We start from the raw sequence: 20822 nt of genomic DNA, 5'->3' as shown, positions 1-20822 counted from the left end.
CTTTGGACTTTCTACCCAGCTGCCCACCCACGCGGCCACCGCGACATCTGAAGCATGGGCCGGACTGGTGCGGGAGAACTTGAGATTCCAGCACGACCTCCCTGCCACCCCTTCCCTCCACGAGGACAATTTCAATTTTTCTTTATTTTATTTATTTTGAGAGAGAACACAAGCAGGGGAGGGGCAGAGAAAGAGGGACAGAGAGAAGCCCAAGCAGGCTCCGTGCTGCCAGCGCAGAGCCCGACTAAGGGGCTCCATCCCACAGACCCTGGGATCATGACCCGAGCCAAAACCAAGGGCCGGACGGACACCTAACCGACTGAGCCACCCAGGTGCCCCTAAATTAAATGTTTTCAAAAAACAGAAATGCTTCTGCAGTTCCTGCCATCTCAGCGGATGGTGTCTGCATCAGCTACACAGCCAAAGCCCTCGGGGTGTTCCCACACAGTCCACATGGCCCCCCCCACCCCCCCACCCCCACCGCAAACCCCACAGGTACCCACTCCACAGACACCCAGAATCAGGCCGCTCCTCTGCGCCTCCCCCAGCCCAGCCCCAGCCGCCTGCACCGGGCACTGGAAGAGACCCAAATAGGGGTCCCAAATAGGGGGCTCTCCACACCCAAATAGGTCATTGATTCTTCTAAAACAAAAGCCAGGTCACAGCCCTTCTCTGGTCAAAATCGTGCAACGGTTTCTCAATTCACACAGGGAACAATCCAAAGCTCTGATAAGGCCATCAGGGCCCCCACACAATGCCCTAGTCCCGTCCTCTGCCCTGGCCTCCTGCTTACTGGCAACATGCCAGGCACGGCCTGTGGCCACGTGGTCCTGGGGGGCCGCCCCCCGCAGCTGTCCCCAGAGGCAACATCGCCCGCTGCCTCATTTCTCTCAGGCCCTTGCTCTTAACATCCCCTCTTTAGATAGGTTCTCCTGGCCCCTCTTAATAACCAGCTCCCCAAATGGGATCCTCCGACCCCGGGCCCCTCCACCTGTCCACCTGTCACTTTCTGCACTGGCTTTGGTATCTGCCTCCCACACCAGAACGTGCGCTCCAGGCGAGCAGGGACCTGGTTACCTTCCTTCCTGTATCTCCGGTCCCTACAACCGTGGCTGCACACAGTAGGACTTCAATAAATGTTTTTATACTGTATTAGTTCACTGACGCACGAGTCCACATAGACAATGAGATCGCTGGGGTTTTTGTTCTCCATTAGCTAGCTGAAGGAAGTGAGGGCCAGAGTCGTTAAGGGACCAATCACATCATCAGGTGCATGGACCCAGGCCCTCCACCCGGTCTAACTCCAGAGTTGCCCAGCCTCTCTAGGGTTTGGCAAGGCGGAATGCTCACCCTCCTCTCGGAGGAGGAAAGAATTTTAACTCAGCACGCCAGCCGGGGCACGAGCGGCGCACACCGAGGGGGCTGCTGAGCACAAACCAACCGCTGCTACGGACCCTGGGCCACGAGAGGCAAACGGCGCGGATCTGCAAAGGAAGGGAGCCGGGAAACAGACGCAGCTGCTTTTCCCGCTGCCCCCAATCTCAGGCGCAGGGCTCACCCGTGACGGCGACGCAGGAGTCGATGGCGGGGCTGCGGCACGCGCGGACGATCACCACGTAGTTGGTCTTGGCGAGCTTGCCCTCGATGAGCAGCCGGAACATCTCGGAGAGGCCCTCGGCCAGGGAGTAGGTGCACTCGATGATGTGCACGCTGTCGTTGCAGGAGCTGGCGGCCAGGCCGGCGAGCCAGGGCAGCTGGGCCGAGGTGACGGGGGCCACGGCGCTGGGCGCGGGCGGGCAGGGCTGCGGCTGCGCCTGCTGGTACTGCCGGATCTCGGTCAGGTGCGATTCGCGCCACGAGCGCAGGAAGATCTGCTCCAGGTCCTCCATCAGGGGCACCTGGTCCGCTGCTGGCAACGACAAGACGGCAGGAGAGGCTTGGGCGCCGGCCCCCGCGTCCCCACCGCGAACACAGGGGGCGATCCTGGGGAGCCGCGCGCAAGCAAACGCGAAAGTAACACAGTCCGCGTCACCAATGCCAGATCGTCTCAGGGACCGCGGGGAGGTACAGGGAGGGCAGTCGCGCGGCCAGAAGCTCCCCAGCCTAGCGCGGCCACAGCTCCTTCTGCCTGTTCCTCAGTCTGGGTTTCACGCGCGGGTGTTAAATAGCAGCAAGGACTGCGAGCCTACGACTCCGGGGCTCCTCCTCTTTCCCTACCTTCTGCCGTAACCACGCATCGCGCTGTCTGCGGTCTGCGCCCAGCACGGTCACTGGCCACGCAGAGTCCCTTCCTACGAGGCTCTACCGTTTACTCAGCGGTGTCTCCGCTGTCGATCCTTTCTTTGCTGCCACGTAGCCACCTCTGCACAATACACGTCTTTATGCATAGAACCTAGCTTCCCGGAGTCTCGAAACTGGGCTTCCGGGGCCAACCGGTACACATCGTCAGACTGTGTCCAGTGGGCCTACGTGCGTCTACCTACCGGTGACTTTAATGTCACGTGTGACACTACTGCACCTTTACTGCACCCTTAGCCCCACTGGATACCCACGCTTGCGTCATCAATTCGAGACATACGTTACTTGATTTGTGGGTCTGACGCCTAGGAGACTGAATACCGTCAGCCTTTCTTTCCTAGACGTTTTCTGGCGTATTTGTCCAAATCTTATATCTGGGGGAGTTGGAGGAAGCGGCACCACGCTTGGACTCGGAAGGCGTGCTCCCTTCCGGTTCCACCCGGCGCCAGCACAGATCCAGAGCTATCTTACGATACGGGTTCCTGATCTGAAACACGGGATCACAATACACACGCACGAGGCTACACCAAGATTTGATCACATTAGCCGTTAGGCCTCCCATCTTTGAAATCTTTCCCCTTGGGGCGCCTGGGTGGCTCAGTCGGTTGAGCGTCTGACTTCAGCTCAGGTCACGATCTCGCAGTCCGTGAGTTCGAGCCCCGCGTCGGGCTCTGGGCTGATGGCTCGGAGCCTGGAGCCTGCTTCCGATTCTGTGTCTCCCTCTCTCTCTGACCCTCCCCCGTTCATGCTCTGTCTCTCTCTGTCTCAAAAATAAATAAACTTAAAAAAAAAAAATTAAAAAAAAAAAAAAAGAAATCTTTCCCCTTGAGCCCACGCCCCCTTCCGGAATCACCATCACCAAACCGAACTCTTGGGAGAGGTGTCTACGCTCCCTGCGCTTGCCCCCTGTCTCCAATCCACCGCAGCACGGCTTCTGTCCCCCACACTCCTCGGACGCACCCATCGCCGAGGGTGCCTGTCACTCCCATGTGGCCAAACCCAATGGCCAATCATCAGCCTTCACTCTGCTCTTGGCCTCACTGACTCAGGTGACTGGTCCCTCTCCTGAAATGCTTTCACGGGATGCTGCGTCCGTGTTTACCTGTTCCTTCAACACAGTCGCGGGCCAACTACAGTGCAGGTGCTGTTGGACACGCAGATGTGAACTAAATCAACGTTCCTGATGTCACGGACCCTACATCCTAACCGCGGAGATGCACGGAAAGCGAGCAAATGCTGGTGCTCTAAAGGCAAGATACGGAGGAGAGAGACTCCCAGGGGCCTGCGGAGGGGGCACTGTCTTAGATATGGTGGTAAGGTTCTCCCTGAGGTGACACAGGAACCAAAACTCGGAGGACAGGTCCTGGGCAGGGCCGTTTCTCGGGGAAGCAACAGCAAGCACAGAGTAGACGGGTCTGCCGCGGGGCACGGCGGGGCTGGAGCGGAAGCGGAGGTGGGAGGAGGCCTGGTCACTTGGGCCCTGGAACCGGTATGGGTTGAGTGTGTGACAGGAGACCCCGGGGGGCTCCAGCAGAGAACAGATACGATGAGATTCACGATCGTTAACAGCTGTGCAGAATGGGGGGCAGAGCCGCACCCTGGCAAGGGAGGGGTGTGGCGGAGGAGGGTGGGGGACGCCGCATCTGGGACGAAGCAGGGCTTTCCGGTGGATGGGATGTGGGTGGTGAGAAAGGATGGTCCCCGGCACTTCCTGTCCGCCAGCCAGCGTGGCTTCTCAAGGGCTCCAAGTGACGGGCAGGGATCCGGACTGACGGGCCGCCTCGGGCCGCCGCCGCTGCACCAATGGGCCCCACGCGGCGGGAGGGAGGCTCACCCAGCTGGACGAGATAGTAGACGGTCAGTAGGAGCTGCACCTCCTCGGAGATGGGCTGTATCGCCGAGGCCCCGTAGTGCTCATACGCCCGGGAGATGGACTGAGAGTTCTGGTAGCACGTGTACAGGAGGGGGCTCACGACGACGTCACTCAGGTTCCCACAGAGGTAAGGGAAGTTCCCGTGGCCTGCGGAAGAAGCAACCACGTCCGCTTGGCGACTGGCGTGGGGCACACGTGGCCCCCACAAGTGCGCACGTCGAAGGTGAGGGAGCCGAAGCGGGCAGGCGAGAGGCCCCTGGGCTGACTCACACGTCCCTCTTCGGGGGGAGGGAGGAGGGAGGAGGGAGGAGGGAGGAGGGAGGAGGGAGGAGGGAGGAGGGAGGAGGGAGGAGGGAGGAGGGAGGAGGGAGGAGGGAGGAGGGAGGAGGGAGGGGATCGCAGATTTCCCGCCCTTGCTGAGCTAGTGCACCTGCTCTGAATACTGACCAGGGCTCCAGCGTCTGCCTGTTCGTCGTGTCCAACCCTTGTGGTTCACAGGTGAGCTCGCTGAGGCCCAGAGAGACGCGCCCAAAGCCGAACAGGCGCCCCGCTGACTACAGAACGCTTCTTGTGAGCACTCTGCCGCCCCCCTGCCAGCCAGCCTGCCCCTCCCCGACTCCTCCGTGCTGGCTTCTGTTTCCCATCCTCCCAGGACTCTCTGGCAGGCTGAGTGAGGAAAATGAGTCACTGCGCAGACCGGGGGCTCCAGATACTGACGGAACCCGACCAATGCTTTAGCACACGTTAGGGGACCAATTCCGACGAGAACCCTCAGGGTCAGAAGAGCCCGGCCGGACTGATTCTCCTCCGCGCTGGGCATCAGCTGTGTGGCCCTGCGCAGGAAGTAGGACTTCTCTGAGTCTCAGTCTCCACATCTGTAAAATGGGTCGAAGACACGCAGCCCTCATGGGGCTGCCGAGATAACTGGATGCTCCAGAGGCACGTGCGCTGTCCTGTGCTTGGTCTGAACTCATTCACCACACACTCACTGAATCCCCGCTGTGTGCTACGTGCTGGCATCATGCTTGGCTCTGGGGAAATCTGACGCCTGAGACAGTTCACATCCTCACACAACTGTGTCTCAAACCTGAGGGTGCATGAGGGTCCCCCGGGCCCCTTCTGGGCCTTCCTGCACAGCTTCTGATTTGGAAAAGGGGCCTGATTCTGATTCCAGGATGGACCTGGGAATTCACCCCTCTAACAGGTCCTGGACGATGCTGGACCTGCTGGACCAAGGACCACAGTTGGGGTGCCACAGCTTGCGAACATTATGGCTTAAACTGCGTTGGGGCCCAGGAGAAAGAAACTAAGGCAGCCTCGTGGAGAAGGCACATGGGTTTGGGTCCTAAGGCGCAGGTGGGGTTTGGGCATGAGGTGGGCTGGGGGCGGGAAGACCCAGGACAGCAGGCATGTTACAAAGAGTGCGTGGCTGGGGTGCCTGGGTGGCTCCGTGGGTAAAGTGTCCGACTTCCGCTTGGGTCATGATCTCGCGGTTTGTGGGTTCCAGCCCTGCGTCGGGCTCTGTGCTGACAGCTCGGAGCCTGGAGCCTGCTTCAGGTTCTGTGTCTCTCCCTCTCTCTGCCCCTCCCCTGCTCATGCTCTGTCTTCGTCTCTCAATAACAAATAAATGTTTAAAAAAAAAAAAAACACACACAAAGAGTGAGTGGCTTAAACCGAGCAGAAAGTGCAGTGACCTTGAGGAATAAGGAGGATGGTCTATAGCTGAGGTCGTTGGGGGCGGGTCTGCCGGACCCTCACCCCGACTCCTCTGAGGCCCCTGGCTCGGGGGAGGCACAGATGCCACCCTGCCCGTAGTGGTGCCACCGTGCTCGGTCTTCTCATCCCCGCGTTCTCACAGCGTCTCACAGACACGTAATGGCCGTGCACAGATTACATGTAACACTGTTGCACATTGACCTTCTTCTCAATTAGCCAAGAGGGCCCGATGGGATTACCGGCCGTGACTCACGCTGGGTTCAAACCCAGATCTGCACGCCTCTTCCTAAAGACCCTGTCCATTTTTTTTTTTAGGAAAAAAAAGGAGTGGCTCTCTTATTTCTTAATTACCGGTAAGATACCTCCCACTTGCCTACGACCCTCTCCTCTGTGCCTCCAAACACGATGCCAGATGCTGTACCAGCTTCTTTAGGGAGGAGGCGCACGCGCGTGTGTGTGTTATCACACGGCCCCGGCGACCGTCATCATCACGCGAGTCCCGCCAGACCTTCACATTTCAACCTCTCCTGCTTCGCTAGAAGGGGACTTCCTTACTTGCGGCAAGTCTGCCCCCACGGAGGCTCCGTTAACCTACGGTCGCAAAACAGATCGAGTCTAGGTTCCTGCTTCCATGTGGCGACCGTGGCCGTCTTCGCCCAAAGTCAGACTGCGTAGTCAAAATGAACCAGTGGCAGAGGATGACACAGGACAATCCACCGGACCGGGGGTCCCGGGAGCAAGGGGCTGACTGATCTGTCTCCGTTCCCTGGTGCTTTGTACTGGACCTGTCATTATGGCACGAATGAGTGAATGAATGAATGAGCGAGCTAGTGAATGAGCGAGTGAATGAATGAATGAGCGAGTGAATGAGTATGTGAACGAGCAAGTGAATGAGTGATCGAGTGAATTAGTAAGTGAATGAGTGAGCAAAAGAGTAAGCAAATGAATGAATGAGCAAATGAATGAGCCAATGAGTGAGTCCATGAGTGAATGAGCAAGTGAACGAGCGAGTGAATGAGTGAGCGAATTAGTAAGCGAATGAATGAGTGAGTGAATGAGTGAATTAGTAAGTGAATGAGTGAGTGAGCAAATGAGTAAGCGAATGAGTGAATGAGCGAGTGAATGAGCGAGCGAGCGAGTGAGCGTGAGCGAGTGAATGAACAGATGCATATCATGGAACAGAATCGTTCCACTTGGGCTTGTCGTGCAAACCTGTGAAAAGCCCTAGAACTCTTGGCATGTGACCAGGGGCAACACCAGTGACTGGTCTGCTTAGCTCCTCCGTTGCCCTGGAAAGGGTCTGAGAGTTTCCTCAGGGGGACACCCTTGGAGTCAGCCTGTCCCTTGTTCATCCCTTCAGGCTCTCCGACCTCCACCACCTGTCCCACTGCTGTACTTGCCTTTAAATATCACCGGCTTGGCCTTGCATATTTTCAGCAAGTTGTCAGGGACGGACACTGGTTCTCCAGAGGCCACAACGGGGAAGGTGACCGACGCTGGTCCCACCGAGCCAACCTGGGGCACGCAGGACATGCCTGCGCTCTCTAGGGACAGGCCAGGAGAGTTAGGAAGACAGGCCAAACAAGCCACCCACCTCTGGCAGACCCGACGTCAGGCAGGCCTGCGAATCTGCTACAATCTGACCCTCACCCCTACCTGTGGGAGCCCCCAAGTCTTGGAATCACAGACTCCTGAGGTCAAAGCATCTTCAGAGTCGCTTGATCCAATCTTCCCCGCCAAACAACCCAGTCCCCTCCTCTTCAGTCTCCCTGCCACGTGGCAGGCAAGCCCCTTTTAAATTCCTTTAGGGTCAGGGAACGAGCTCACTGCCATACAGGAAGCCTGGGCTTGGTTGAGCAGCCCCACCGTACGAGAAAGAGACCCTCTGTTATACCCAAGCCTGCCCCCCAGAACATCCTCGCCGATTCATGCGGAAGCACACACACCGGCACACACGCCCACGCCCCACCAGCAGCAGCACCACCACGGGTCCCCGAGTCTCGGGTTTCTGGCAACGTTGCCGTCACTTACCGTACTTAGCTCTGTTCCCACCACCCTGGGCGTAGCCAGCGTCTGTCGCTGATGGAGATTCCGGGGACCACCCTTTGTGGCGTTTTTTCGGGGGCCCAGAGTTTGATAAGATACCTAGACAACATTCAGAGTACGGATTAGGCTTTCGCTAAGGATGAGCTTCCAAACGCTCCCCCTGCTCTGGAGAGCACGTATTTGTTATTTTTTAAAAAATCAGAGCCTTACGACGGTCGTTAGCTGTTTAGGGAAGCGTCCGGGCCTGAGGAAATACCCTGTCCATTTCAGTGAACGTTTCGTTCCAAACCACGCAAGTGCCTCGGCCTGATCTCTGAGCCCTTAGCACACCCTCACCTTTAACATGGGGCCACAAGCCCTGCCGTTAAAGGTGGTTTCATGAAGACTAAAGAGAATGTAGCGAAAGCACAGCCTTGGGGCCCACTGGCCGGTAGCCCCCAAGATCACATCCTCCTTCGCCTCCTCCTCTAAACTGCCCCGTGAATGCCCATGTGCTTCTGGGATAAGCCACGCTCACGTTTGACCAACCACCACAGTTTCACCACCTGGGGGCAGGACCGCTCTACGTGTGTTCCTCTCCCACCCCAGCCTTGACCACTAACTTCAGACCAAAGAAGTCAACAGGAACAGAGGCTGGTACCTGCTGTTGTTAACGAGTCATCCCCGCCCACTCTAGATAACAGCACGTGCGTGACTCACGCTCTGCTCCCGGGTTATTCAAAATATCCAGAGTTGGTTACCACATTCGTTTGAGCAATCCGACTCAAAATCTCCCCTACGTTTAGAAGTACACATTCAGCTGTGGCTGCACATTAAACGCCCCTGGGAAACCTTTAAAGCTCTCTGTGCCTGGACGCAAGCCCATCCCGGGTAAAGCGGAACCCCGCGTCTGGGGGAGCCCCGGGCACCGTGGTGACTCCAAGCTCCCTGGTGACCCTAACTCACAACCAGGGTTGAAAACCACGGTGTAGGGCAAGGTTCCTACAAATCTGGCCTGAGAAGGAGCTGGGCAGAAGCAGCAGGGGCCTGCTAAAACCATCCGCTCCCGGGCCCCACCCTGACCTACAGAACCAGACTTCTGGAAACAAGAATGAGAAAATGCCACCGTTCGTGGGCACCCTGGTTTTGCTTAAGCGCCCTGCAGGGTCTTGCTCCAGAGTCTCTTAAAAGTGGTAAAATTGTGCTTGACTCCGCCTTAGACTGATCAAAAATGAACAAAGGGAACAAAAAGTGAAAACAGAAAACAGGTGGCTCACACAGAGCTTTCGAGCAGGTGGGCTCCTTAGACACGCCTCCTCCCGGCAACACCTGAGGCAGCTACTATAACCGCTGTTCTTCTATCTTCTATTACCTTCTACTGCCCGCACATCTGTCCTCAGGTGCGGACAGAGGCACCCCACAGAGACCAAGACGCCTCTGGAAACCACACTCAGCCACCGTAGAGGGGCCAGGCCTCGATATTACGGATGGAGGGTCTACAGATGTCCTCCCCCTTTGGGACACAAGCCCTCACCGCTCTGCTGGACCCAGCTCGACTCTCCCAAAGTGACGTCACTGGGAGTCGTCCCTGTGGTGCCAATGTGGACCAGCCCTCGCGGGGTCTCCTGGTATCGGGGTGGGGGGCACCCCTTGGCATTTTGGGGGAGCGAGTTTTTATTACGTAGACTTCCATGTCACTCCAGGACACGTAGCACCCAGACCCCCCTGTGTGGATCAAGCAAGGATCCTGGGCACTTGCTAACGCCCCCCCCCCCCCCCCCCCGCGAGGGGGCAGGACTTTTCCACTCAGGACCACTGAGCGACAGCCCTCAAGCCCGAATTCAACACCTCTTGTCGTTTTAGGAGCAGTTGATTAACATGGGCTTCCTCTCTCCCCAGAGCGGGCGGGAAGGCACAGGACCTCTGACATTTTGGCTGTGCCGTCTGAACAACTGTGTTCAGTCTGTGAAGGTGTCCCGGGCGGCCAGGTGCCGAGGCCCCAAGATGGGAAGGACGCTGGCCCTGCTCTCAGGACCTTCGGTACCTGACGGACACAGATGGCCATGGAACTGAGACCAGGGAAGGTACCCCCACTGCAGGAGGAGGGGACAGCTGAGCTAAGCCCTGAAAGGCAGGTTTAGCGGCAGTCAGGACTCAGTGCGTGACCAGGGGGTGAGGACAGGAAGGGGAGGGCACTCCTGGAGCGTGGCGGTCTCAAACAGTGGGGAATGAATAAGGTTCCTCAGGTTGGTTGGGGCCAGGTTCCAGAAGGGTTCGAGGGCTGCCAGGGACTAGGGGCATTCTACTTCCCACACGGCTCCTCGTTCACCGCGGAGTGGGGCCCCCGTGCCCCGCTGCCCGGGCAAAGGCTGGACGTATACAGGCCTCCACGCAGGCCGGGCAGGTGCCACAGTGCAAGGCTGCCATCACCATCCCAGAGCCCTGGTCGTCGGCCACGGGGCCACCCTAAATTCAGCACCTTACCAAGAAACACCAGTCACAGCCCGGAGCGGTTGGAGGGGGGACAGAGGCTGGACCTCGGATTCCACGCTGGTTAGGACTGGGGAGTCTCAGGTCCAATTCAGAAAAGACACTGGTCCTTCCACCAGGGAGGGGACACTGGTCTTGTACCAGGGATGTCCTCTGCCGGCCATGTAACAGAAGCAGGGAAGCCTGGCCTCTAGGCCTGGGCTGCCTCTCTGGGCCTCACTTCCCTTCTCTACCAAACAGAACGTGGGACCAGAGAGTTACTACGGGCTCTTCCAGTTGCACAGTCTTGGCTGCCAAAATCCACTCAGCTGCGTGCAGGGAGGACGGGGAGAGAGGTAACCCTGGCTTACTAAATGGCTCCTGAGAGCCCAGAGGGGCGAGCACTGAGCCCAGAGTCAGAGGCTCCACGGCCTCTACTCTAGCAGAAGGTCTGTGTAACTCCTTCGTGCATCTCTTCATCCTCTTCTGAGCTTCCTCCCTCACCGCCTCTCACGCTTCCCCAGCTCTAAGGTGCAGCTCGACTGTCACCTCCTCCAGGAAGTCCTCCCTGCAAAGGAGCTCAGTGATGATGCCGAGGGGGGCATGGTCACTCAGTGAGCTGCCAGATGTGTGTGAATCTCCATACAGCACCTCACCTGACCCTCTGAGCTGCCCTGAATGCAGAATTCTGATCTCCAGATGAGGGAACAATTTAGCCAGAAGGCTTGTCCAAGATCCCCCTGACCAATAAGAGACAGCGTTGAGTTTCGAATTCGTATTTATCTGATTTTGGAGCCCGTGTTTTTCCCATGACACCACACTGCCCCCTATTTCTCCAGGACTTCACAGCCCTCCTGACGTGTAGCCCATAAGACTGGTCGCCCACCTCACAAGGGGCTCCCGCTGCTTCTTGCCATACACCCATCACCCAAGTCGGTGGACGAAGCCACGGCCCCACCCACACCAGGGCCTGGGCACAGCCCCACGGACCCGGGAGGCACCTGCCGGCCTGTCCTGACTCTCTCTCCATGCCACACCCACTCCGTGAGGCTCAGTGGCCCCAGTACGGTGGCGCCCACAACCCCCACAACAGCCTGGCCTAGAAAAAAGCAAGACCGCACCCCCCCCCCCCAGGACAGGCAATGCTACCTAATGCCGAGGGCCGTGGCATGGCCGAGAGGTCGTTCTTCACCAGCTGTTGGTGCTTCGGAGAATCTTTGCCATTGAAAACAGCTGGACCCACGGCCGTAGCAAGTGAGGGGTGCTCAGAGGCTGGTCCTGGAAGCAGAGAGAGAAAAAAGGGGAAGCACGGAGTGAGTTCATAGGAGCCCCGCTTAGCAGGAAATTACGTCTCTTCCATTTGTACCAACTAGCCGACAAGTGGTTCTGCCCACTGAGGACACACACCCATGCACGCACACCCATACACACACACTCCTGCTCCAGTGAGCGCACAGCCCAGGTCAATGAAGGACCAGGGAGACCCGAGTGGCCAGTGGGGCCCCAGCATCCCAGGAGTGCACCCGAGGCTGATCCGCCTCCCTTCTCCCACACCCTCACCCCCCAGGCTCCGGTTTGCACCAGACACACTCAGGACAGTTGTAGGGCACGCAGTCACCCAGGGCCCTGGGGCTCCCCAGGTCTGAGGATAATGCCGGGGGAATATATGGGTTCTGGTCTTGTGAGGCTCACTGCTTGCGTGCTCACATCAGCCAGCGTGGTCTGGAAGGCCCCCCAGAGTCGGGGGCAGCACAAAACCTTTCTTGTGGGTGAGGTGGCATGGTGAGGGGCTTAGGGGCACAGTTCTGAAGCCCACTGCCCTGGGTCTGAATCCCCTGCTCGGTTGCCGCCCAGGGCCGAGTGACCTTACTTAACCTTCTGAACCCCTTATGCTTCAGCTTTCTCAGCTACAAAAGGGGACAATAACAGAGCCACTGGGAGAAAGCCAGGATTTCAAAGAAGCGTGCCGAACAGTGCCTGGCAGGTAGTGAGCGCTGAGTATTTCCTATTGGCACCATACTTAACTCTTGCAATCACCCTGCAAATTAGAAAAGATCTGCTCCAGCTTTACAGGCGAGGAAACAGGGACGCGAAGAGTTGAAATCAGTTGCCCCGAATCGCCCAGCCAGAGGCTCTCAGTGCTGGAAACTCACACCCAGCTATTCCCATGGCAAAGGCCAAGGGCTCCCCGGCCGCCATGGTAGCAGCGGTTCCTGGGGGCCCGGGCGCGGTGAGGACAAGGGCAGACGGCATGCAGAGAGGGAGGCCTGGGGCCTCGGTGGGAGGGCACAGTTCCCAACCCTGGCGTGGCCTCTTCGTGGGAGCCAGGGCACCGACTCCCCTCACTAGGCCCCTCTACAGACCTCGTGGGCCGGAGAACGCAAACAGCCAAGCCTCCCAAACCCTTGAGAAGGCTGCTGGAGTCAACGGCGATCATGCTCGAAGGTCCGTTCAGGATGGCAAAATGCCAAGCACACGACCCAGAAATCCCTGCTTGTCAAATCTTGACTTCACCTCCAACTGCCCGGGAGACCCCAGGCACGCAGCTGAGCCTCAGGTTCCCCAGAAGTACCGCGGGGAAACCCAAGCCTGCTTGCAGGGAGGCTGTTAAGACTCAAGGAGGCACATGCCCAGACTTGTGGGATCCTAAGCACACGGTAGATGGCCCTTGCTCGTCTCACCTGCCCCTTGCAGGCTCCCCACTGCAAACTGGGGGGGTTGCTGAGGGACCCCAATTCACCACACCACCGATAAGGGGATCATATTACGTAGCAGACAGCAACAGAGGACATCTTTCCAAATTAAAAACACAGCATGCGGGGGCGCCTGGGTGGCTCAGTCAGTGAAGCATCCGACTTAGACTCAGGTCATGACCTCACAGTTTGTGAGTTCAAGACCCGCATCAGGCCCTGTGCCGTCAGCGTGGAGCCTGCGTGGGATCCTCTGTCCCCCTCTCTCTGCTCCTCTCCTGCTCCTTCTCAAAAATAAATTAAAAAAAAAAAAATTTTTTTAAACACAACACAGCATTCTGTGCCAGAAACTACTACAAATTCAAGATAAAATGCTCAGGCTTTGTAGGCAAAGATGGTGTACAAAGCACGCTTCTTATTTATCTTGAAAAACGTTTGGCTGCAGGGGCACCTGGGTGGCTCAGTCGGTTACTCATCCAGCTCTTGATCTCGGCTCAGGTCGTGATCTCACAGTTCATGAGATCGAGCCCCCCTTCCGGCTCTGCGCTGACAGCACGGAGCCTGCTTGGGATTCTCTCTCTCTCTCTCTCTCTCTCTCTCTCTCTCTCTGCCCACCCCCCCCCCCCACTCTCAAAAATAAACACACTGTACAAAAAGAAACAAGAAGATCGCTTGGGCTGCACCCTCAAGCTGCCAGGCTTGTGGGTTTAGCTCCTTTGTGCTTCTCGGTCGCCTCACCTGCCTGCTGGGCTCCCAGGGGGACGCTCGGGCTGGCTCCGGGAACGGGCTCGCTGGAGAAGGCAGCCAGAGGCCCGGAGCTCTCCGCTGGCGGGAAGAGTGAGCTGGAACAGGCACTGGCGGAGGTCGGCCGGCTTCTGAACTCTAAGGGGGCAAGACGCGTGCATGAAAACCAACTCCCCCCCCCCCCCCACCCCGGTCACGCGAGGCCTTCCTAGACCGGAGGCTGTCCCCCAAGAGAGCCAGACACCTAGATAACCAAAACGGTGCCAATGCCACGCCAGCCTTGCCTCGGCGTAGCTGGGGGAGGCGGGGGTGCGATAACCCCCACGGCCCCGTGCCAAGGGCAGGGGGATCCGTCCGAGGGGCAGCTCTGATTATCAGGAGGAGGAGCAACCCTGAGCGTTTGGGACAAAGAGAAAAACAGAGGACACGAATGAGTCACCCCCATCGCTGCCCTTCAAGCCCAAGGAAAGAACAGATTACTACTCAGAGGCAGAGAAAGAGCTGAGAGCCCCCTGTCCTGAAAGCCACCCTCTGCTGGAAAGATTCCCTCCCAGGAGTTGCATCTAGCCTGTGAGGTGTTTGGTCACAGCACGTGATCAAAGACTCTTCCTGGGTCCCACGGCAGAAGCACCACTTGGTACCACTAATTCTCGGTACCAGGAGCTCAAGAAATGTTTACTGAGTCAAGTAAGAAAAGGAGTACGGGTGGGGGAGGAAGGCCCAGAGCCAGCCCTTCCTGAAGTCCCTTCCTTCTATTCACAGAGGCTGGCCAGGAGAGGCCAGTTGACCAGAGATGAACCAACCCAGACAAGGTTCTCGTGGAGACCCCTCCTAGGACATGTCCCTGCACAGCTGGCTGAGTGGGGGCCTCTCAGGGGCCATCCAAGGCTGGGCCTCTGAAAATCCACTGCCCCCCACCCTCTTCTCTCCATAGTTGACTTAGCCATGGGTGATCCGAGAGACAGGAGGGAGGAGGGAAGCCCAGTGACTTCTACGACACTGGCCTTCACAGGGTTCGGGACGGAGAGAGGACGGGTATCATCCGAGCCATTATTTCTCTAAATCAGAGTTTCTCAACCTCGGCACCGCTGATTATTTAGGCTTGATCGTTCTTTGTGGGTTGGGGTATGGGGCAGGGAGGGCGGGGGGAGGGGGCAGAAAGGGCTATCCTGTGTGCTGCCGGATGTTTAGCAGCATCTCTGGCCTCCATCCACCAGATGGCAGTAGCGCTCTCCAGTCACGATGGGGGTACAGAATCACCCCGGGTTGAGAACCTCTGTCCCAAACGCTTGCCCCAAGAAGACACAGGATGGTGTAGCCCCCTGCAAACTTTTAAACGTCCCACACAATTAGGCTGGCACTACAAATGTTTACCCACAATGCAAAGCAGCGCTTTGATTTCACGGGGCTGACCTTCTGCCTGCAATTGTGCCCACGGAGCCTGGGCGCTCCTCGAAGTCCGGCTGACAGGCACCTGGGCCCTCTTGGAGGGCCCCCGTTCACCCACCCAACCGTGCTCAAAGCCAAACTGCTCACCTGAGCCTTTCCAACAGATGAGAGGTCCTTTGGTTAGAGTCCCTTGTGCGTTGCGGACCAGGTAATACTTCAAGTGTTTCTGCTTCTTGGGCTGAGTGGTCAACTTGAGATTTATGTGATTAGAGAATTCTGTGAAGTAGCAGAAGCCTTTCTTTCCACAGCCAACGCAATTCCCAGAGAAACCTGGGGGAGGGAAACCACCACGAAGGTCTCCAACTTACCTCCAACATACTCGTCAAATAACGCAGACTTTGTGGAAATTCTAAATACTCCCATCCCGTGCCACGAACCCGAAAATTCCACGGGGCAAAGGTCCCTAGCACCTTATGTGGGTCCAAGGGTCGAGATGACCTTGACTTGAACAGAAGGAGGCCCAAGAAGACTTAGTCATGGAGGAGGCCCTGAAGCTTGGAAGACTGAACTTGCCGGGGGGGCGGGGGGCAGGGGGGCCAGATTTTAAAGCCTATACACACAGGAAACATTACAAGGTGAGACTATCGCATTCAACCGTCTACACTGATCAAGTGCCTGCAGGAAGTGGTCCATGCCCATCTCCTTCAGTGCTGGCCGGTCACAGAATCTCAAAGCCATCAGACCACTGACGACCTCCCAGGAGCCCCAAACTCCATCCCGACCCCATGAGTCGCTGCAAGAAACAAAGAGAGCTCCACGGGGTGGGGCTGGAAGGGTTTGGCAACCAGCGGAACGGAGACCCGCTGCCCCGGTGTGGCTGCCACAACGTTGGCATCCTGCAGCCGAGGCCGGAATGGGCCTTTCTGGGGACGGACGGAGGTTCCCACCAGCTGTGAGGCTCCAGAAGGGTCGCCCGATGACAAAACGACCTCTTATGAACCATTAAAATCCAGCGAATAGGGATAAAGAGACCTTTACAAGCTATAAAGTCCATTCAAACCACACTCAGTGCAACCGCTGGTTAACATGGGACAAATGTGACGACTGGCCTAGCTGCTCTGGTCTACACCCACCATCTCAAGAAGACCTTCCTGAGGACCTTGCTTCGCCCACTGGGGCGTCTGGTTTCTATGGTGCAAGGTCCTTTGGCAGGAAAGACCCTCAAGCGGAGACTGATCTGTTTCATCATATTCTCTGGCCGACAGTTTCCAAAGGTCACTTTGACTTAGCCCATGAGGGCCACGTGGCTCGGTGTGTGAGCCCTGCTTTCAAACAGGGTATTCCTGAGGCCTCTGGCCGATGTTCAAAGCGACGTGTTCGTGAAGGTTCAAAACATCCCCACAGAGAAATAAGGCACCTACAGTACAGACACTCACTGGATTTTCTGATCTATTTTAAGCACATTTAATCCTCCTTAAAAGGCCTTAGAAATAGGTACAGATCTCTCGGTCTAGCCACAGGACAGGGACAGGTTTAGTTTAAACTTCCAGAATCCTGTTCTCTCTGCACCAGAGCAAAGAGACAAAGTATCAAAGAGATGCCAAGCTCGGTGCCATTTCCTTGTTCTTAAAGGGACAGGAAAGGAACTAACACGCGCAGAGAGCCAGCAAGATGCTGGCCCTTTTACCGTCCTCCAGACAAGGTCACTCAGCTCAACTGACACAACACCCGGCCCCCTGGGACACGAATCCTTCTTTGGGGAGGGCTGAGGACCGGAGAGGTCACGGAATATTCCCCAGTGGAGGTAGACGGTGTGGCACTCCAGCCCAGCAGGCGAATGGGGTGGAGACTGACAAGCGTGGCATTCAAGGCCACGCCAAATGCTACCCAACCCCCATGGCTCCAGCCTTTACCCCTGTTCCTCGCTCTGCTGGGCCCAATCCCCGAGCGGACCCGCCCGCCCACTCCCACCGCCCTCATGCCTCCAGGCTCACACTCTTCCTCCCTTGAGTCCCACCTGCGTGTTGCATGCGTCCCTGCCACTCAATGCCCGACTCAAACGTCCACTTCTTCGGGGCTTCCCTTGACCCGAAGGGCTGAAGCTCCCTGTCCTCCCCTGCAGCTCTTCATATTGAACAGAGAACCACCGTAACCTCTTTCTCAGTGTGTAGTCATTGAAATTCGCATCTTTTCCCCCATAGCTATTCCCTCGCTCTAAAGGACCAGCGTCATGGGGTGACTGCACGTAGGGGTGGGTTGTGTCTGTGCATGTTAAGTGTCTGTGCACAGACCAACGTCCAGCACGTCATAGACGGTAGATATCAGAAGGGAAGGAGAGGCGAAACAGGCTATCAACGTGAACATATCAGGATGTCTGCACCTCCTTTGAAATAACAATCTAATGTTTTTATTTCTTCCTTTGTCTCCAACCTGGATCTCTGAAGACAAACGCAGCTCAGCTGCCATTTAAGAAAACTGGATGGAACTAGAGGGGATTATGCTCAGCGAAATTAGAGAAAGACAAAGATCATATGACTTCACTCGTATGTGCAATGTAAGATACCAAACGGATGGACATAAGGGAAGGGAAGCAAAAAGATTCTAAAAACAAGGAGGGGGACTCTTGAAAACACAAAGAACAAACTGAGGGTGGCTGCACAAGTTGTGGGGGGGGGGATGGGCTGAATGGGTAAGGGGCATTAAGGGAGGAGCGCTGGGTGTTACACATCGGGGATGAATCACTGGAATCTACTCCTGAAATCACTATTGCACGATATGCTAACTGACTTGGACGTAAGTTAAAAGATGAATAGGTAAATAATGAAATGGGGGGGAAAAAACAAAAAAACAAAAACAAAAAAACAAGGCCCTGAGAAACCTTCCAAGCTCTCTGGAAGGGATTCTGACCCCAAGTGTTGAAAAGATGGATGAACGAGAAACAGAACTACTACAAGACCAAGGTGTGCGGAAAGCACTCTCCCGGGGCCCTGCTGCCATCCAGAGACAGCTACGTGGACCACAGGCCTTTGATCCGTGACAAATGTGGGCGGTGGGACCACTGTGCCCTTTCAGATGGAGGGATGGGACCACGGCCATCGGGAAGGCCTTCTCGTGGTTCCGAAGGTGGAAGGCCTGGGTCTGCCTGGTAAGTATTTGGGGAGCCAGCTGCAAGCTGCAGCAAATACGGACTGCTCTTCTACGAGGTGACTCGGGACCACAGGATGGCTGACCAACTGGTCCCTGGAGACAGGAGAAATGGTTTAAGCCACCCCCAGCTGAACATGTGAGGCAATTCTAATTTTCCCAGAAGTCGTCTAACGGCAGTAAAAAAATTTCACAAGGAAGAATAAAATGAGCCGTTCTCTTTGGAAATCTGCCTCAGGACCAGGGAGATAATCAGGACCAGGACCAGGATGATACTCTCTTTAATTTTTTTCTTTTTTATGTTTATTTATTTTTGAAGGAGAGAGAGACAGAGTGTGAGATGGGGCAGGGGGAGGGGGGCAGAGAGAGAAGGAGACACAGAATCCGAAGCAGGCTCCAGGCTCCGAGCTGTCAGCACAGAGCCCGACGCGGGGCTCGAACCCACAGACCGTGAGATCATGACCTGAGCCGAAGCCAGACGCTCAACCGTCTGAGCCACCCAGGAGCCCCAGGATGATACTCTCTCTAGAAGACAGGCCTAGAAAGCCTGTCCTGAATCCTCAAACTCTCCGGCATAAATATCCAGAGTGCAGAGAAACGGTTCCTTCGAGGTTACCACCCCCCAGGAACTATTCCATAAAAACGAGTCTTTCTTGACCACACGGGGGCGGCACTATCGAGTTTCCCCTCAGGCCCGGCCAAGCCGCGTTTGGCACCCCGGGGTGGTGTCGCACATGCACACCCCGAACTGGTGCCCACACGTGCTCCCCCTTCCATGGAAAGACCTCTGGTGAGGCAGGGCTTAAATTGGACCCTAAGGCCGAGGTCAGACCTTGAGAGGGGCTCCCTGCTCCTTTTAAGGACGGAGTCATCACAGGCAGGCCTGCCCTCCTGTTCCCTGAAAGCGAACGGCGACTTGGGATGAAAGTAGCATCGTCCTGGGGGTATTGCAGCAAGTGAGGCAGAAAAACCAAAACCGAGCCTTACGTCCACGCTTGGACATACAGCTTGAAATACAAGCTGTGGAAACCATTTCAAATGCCCCACCTGGATGGTGCACGGAGAAGAAAATGGGCAAAGTACAATGGAGGTTCACTTGGGGGTGATGGGCAACTTCCTCCTTTTCCACTTTGTATTTGACTGCTGTTGTTTCTGCCACGATCCTCACCGTGGAGGTAAATAGAGCCTAACGGCAAATGAGGAAAAAACACGCCCACGGCCCCCAGCCTCGGCATTCTGGCCACGTTCCGACTAAAGTACGCAAGGGATCCACTTTCTCCTTGCGTCTCTGAAGGTGGGCCTCCGGAGGACTCCAAAGCGCACCTCCCTTTGCAATTCTCCTGCGTGTGCCTGGGAAGGGGGACACAGGCCAGAGTGTACCAGGCAGCAGCCAGAGGCACAGGGAAAGCCTTAAGAGCCGTGTCGGGCTTCAGATGCGACAGAAGCGGGATGGGGGTGATGGGCACAGGAAGATGGGACCAACCTCAAGGCTGGCTGGTGGTGCATTCTTGCCACATAACCAACAAGACCCCCGGAATCCTGCAAGAGGCTCACGGCCACTTCCCCTGCCCCTAATTGTCGCTTTGGAAGAAGGGGGCAGAAATCAGTTATTCATGTGACCTCTAAGAGATCGTTCTACACTGCAAGTTAACAACACAGCAATCAGGGGCGGCTCAGTCGGTTAGGCGTCCAACTTCGGCTCAGGTCATGATCTCGCTGTGAGTTCGAGCCCCGTGCCAGGCTCTGTGCTGACAGCTCGGAGCCTGGAACCTGCTTCGGATTCTGTGTCTCCCTCTCTCTTGGCCCCTCCCCTGCTCTCTCTCTCTCTCGCTCTTTCTCAAAGATAAATAAACATAAACAAACAAACAAACACAGAAATCACCTTCTTTGAACATTTGCAAAAATAAAAACTGTAAGGGACAACTAGGAAGGAGGGACCTATGCGTGAAGACAGAATTAGCAACAGGTCAGCCAAATGCTTTGGGACAATCTTGGTCGGCTCTTGATTCAAACAAAACATCCATCAAAACAAAACCAAAACAGTAAGACAAAATTTGAACACACTGGCTGTTGGGTAATCTTACGGCATTACTGTTAAATTTTGTACATACGACGATGGTATAGGAATTCTAACAAAGAGCCCTTATTGTTTAGAGATACACACGGAAACGTTTACAGGTGAAACGACACGTCTGGGGTTTGCTTCCCCAACAATCCAGAAGTTCGAGAGGGAGTCGTGGGTGAAACAAGACTGGCCGTGCGTTAGTAATTGTTAAAGACACAAGACAGACGCATTATACTATTATTTGAAAAATGACTTCCCAGGAATGGCAGCCTTGCCCAGGCGGGGCCCAAGCAGCCCCCACTCCCAGCCTCCGCTCCTTCATTCCAGCACACCATGTTCCTTCACGCACACGGTTCCCCCTCCTGAGGGCACCCGTTCCCCGGAGTAGGAGGGCCAGGACCAGAGCACC

The 20822-nt window shown here is 56.4% G+C and overlaps 1 protein-coding gene across 7 annotated transcripts in view; it reads right to left on the bottom strand.

Moving 5' to 3' along the window:
- The window catches only part of GREB1 (growth regulating estrogen receptor binding 1), a 145967-nt gene that overhangs the window by 44881 nt on the left and 80264 nt on the right, over positions 1-20822 (bottom strand). For all 7 annotated transcript variants that reach the window (XM_058682558.1, XM_058682561.1, XM_058682556.1 and 4 more), the window contains 7 exons: positions 15352-15534; positions 13810-13953; positions 11531-11659; positions 7919-8032; positions 7288-7431; positions 4133-4318; positions 1559-1909 (listed from right to left, as the gene is read on the bottom strand). In XM_058682558.1, coding sequence (XP_058538541.1) covers positions 1559-1909; positions 4133-4318; positions 7288-7431; positions 7919-8032; positions 11531-11659; positions 13810-13953; positions 15352-15534 — 1251 coding nt within the window. The remainder of the gene's footprint in view (positions 1-1558; positions 1910-4132; positions 4319-7287; positions 7432-7918; positions 8033-11530; positions 11660-13809; positions 13954-15351; positions 15535-20822) is intronic.

This window comes from Neofelis nebulosa, chromosome 9 (assembly GCF_028018385.1).
Source record: "Neofelis nebulosa isolate mNeoNeb1 chromosome 9, mNeoNeb1.pri, whole genome shotgun sequence".
Lineage (NCBI taxonomy): Eukaryota > Metazoa > Chordata > Mammalia > Carnivora > Felidae > Neofelis > Neofelis nebulosa.
The sequence above is the reverse complement of the archived record's forward strand: the minus strand, read 5'-3'. Positions and strand labels throughout refer to the sequence as shown.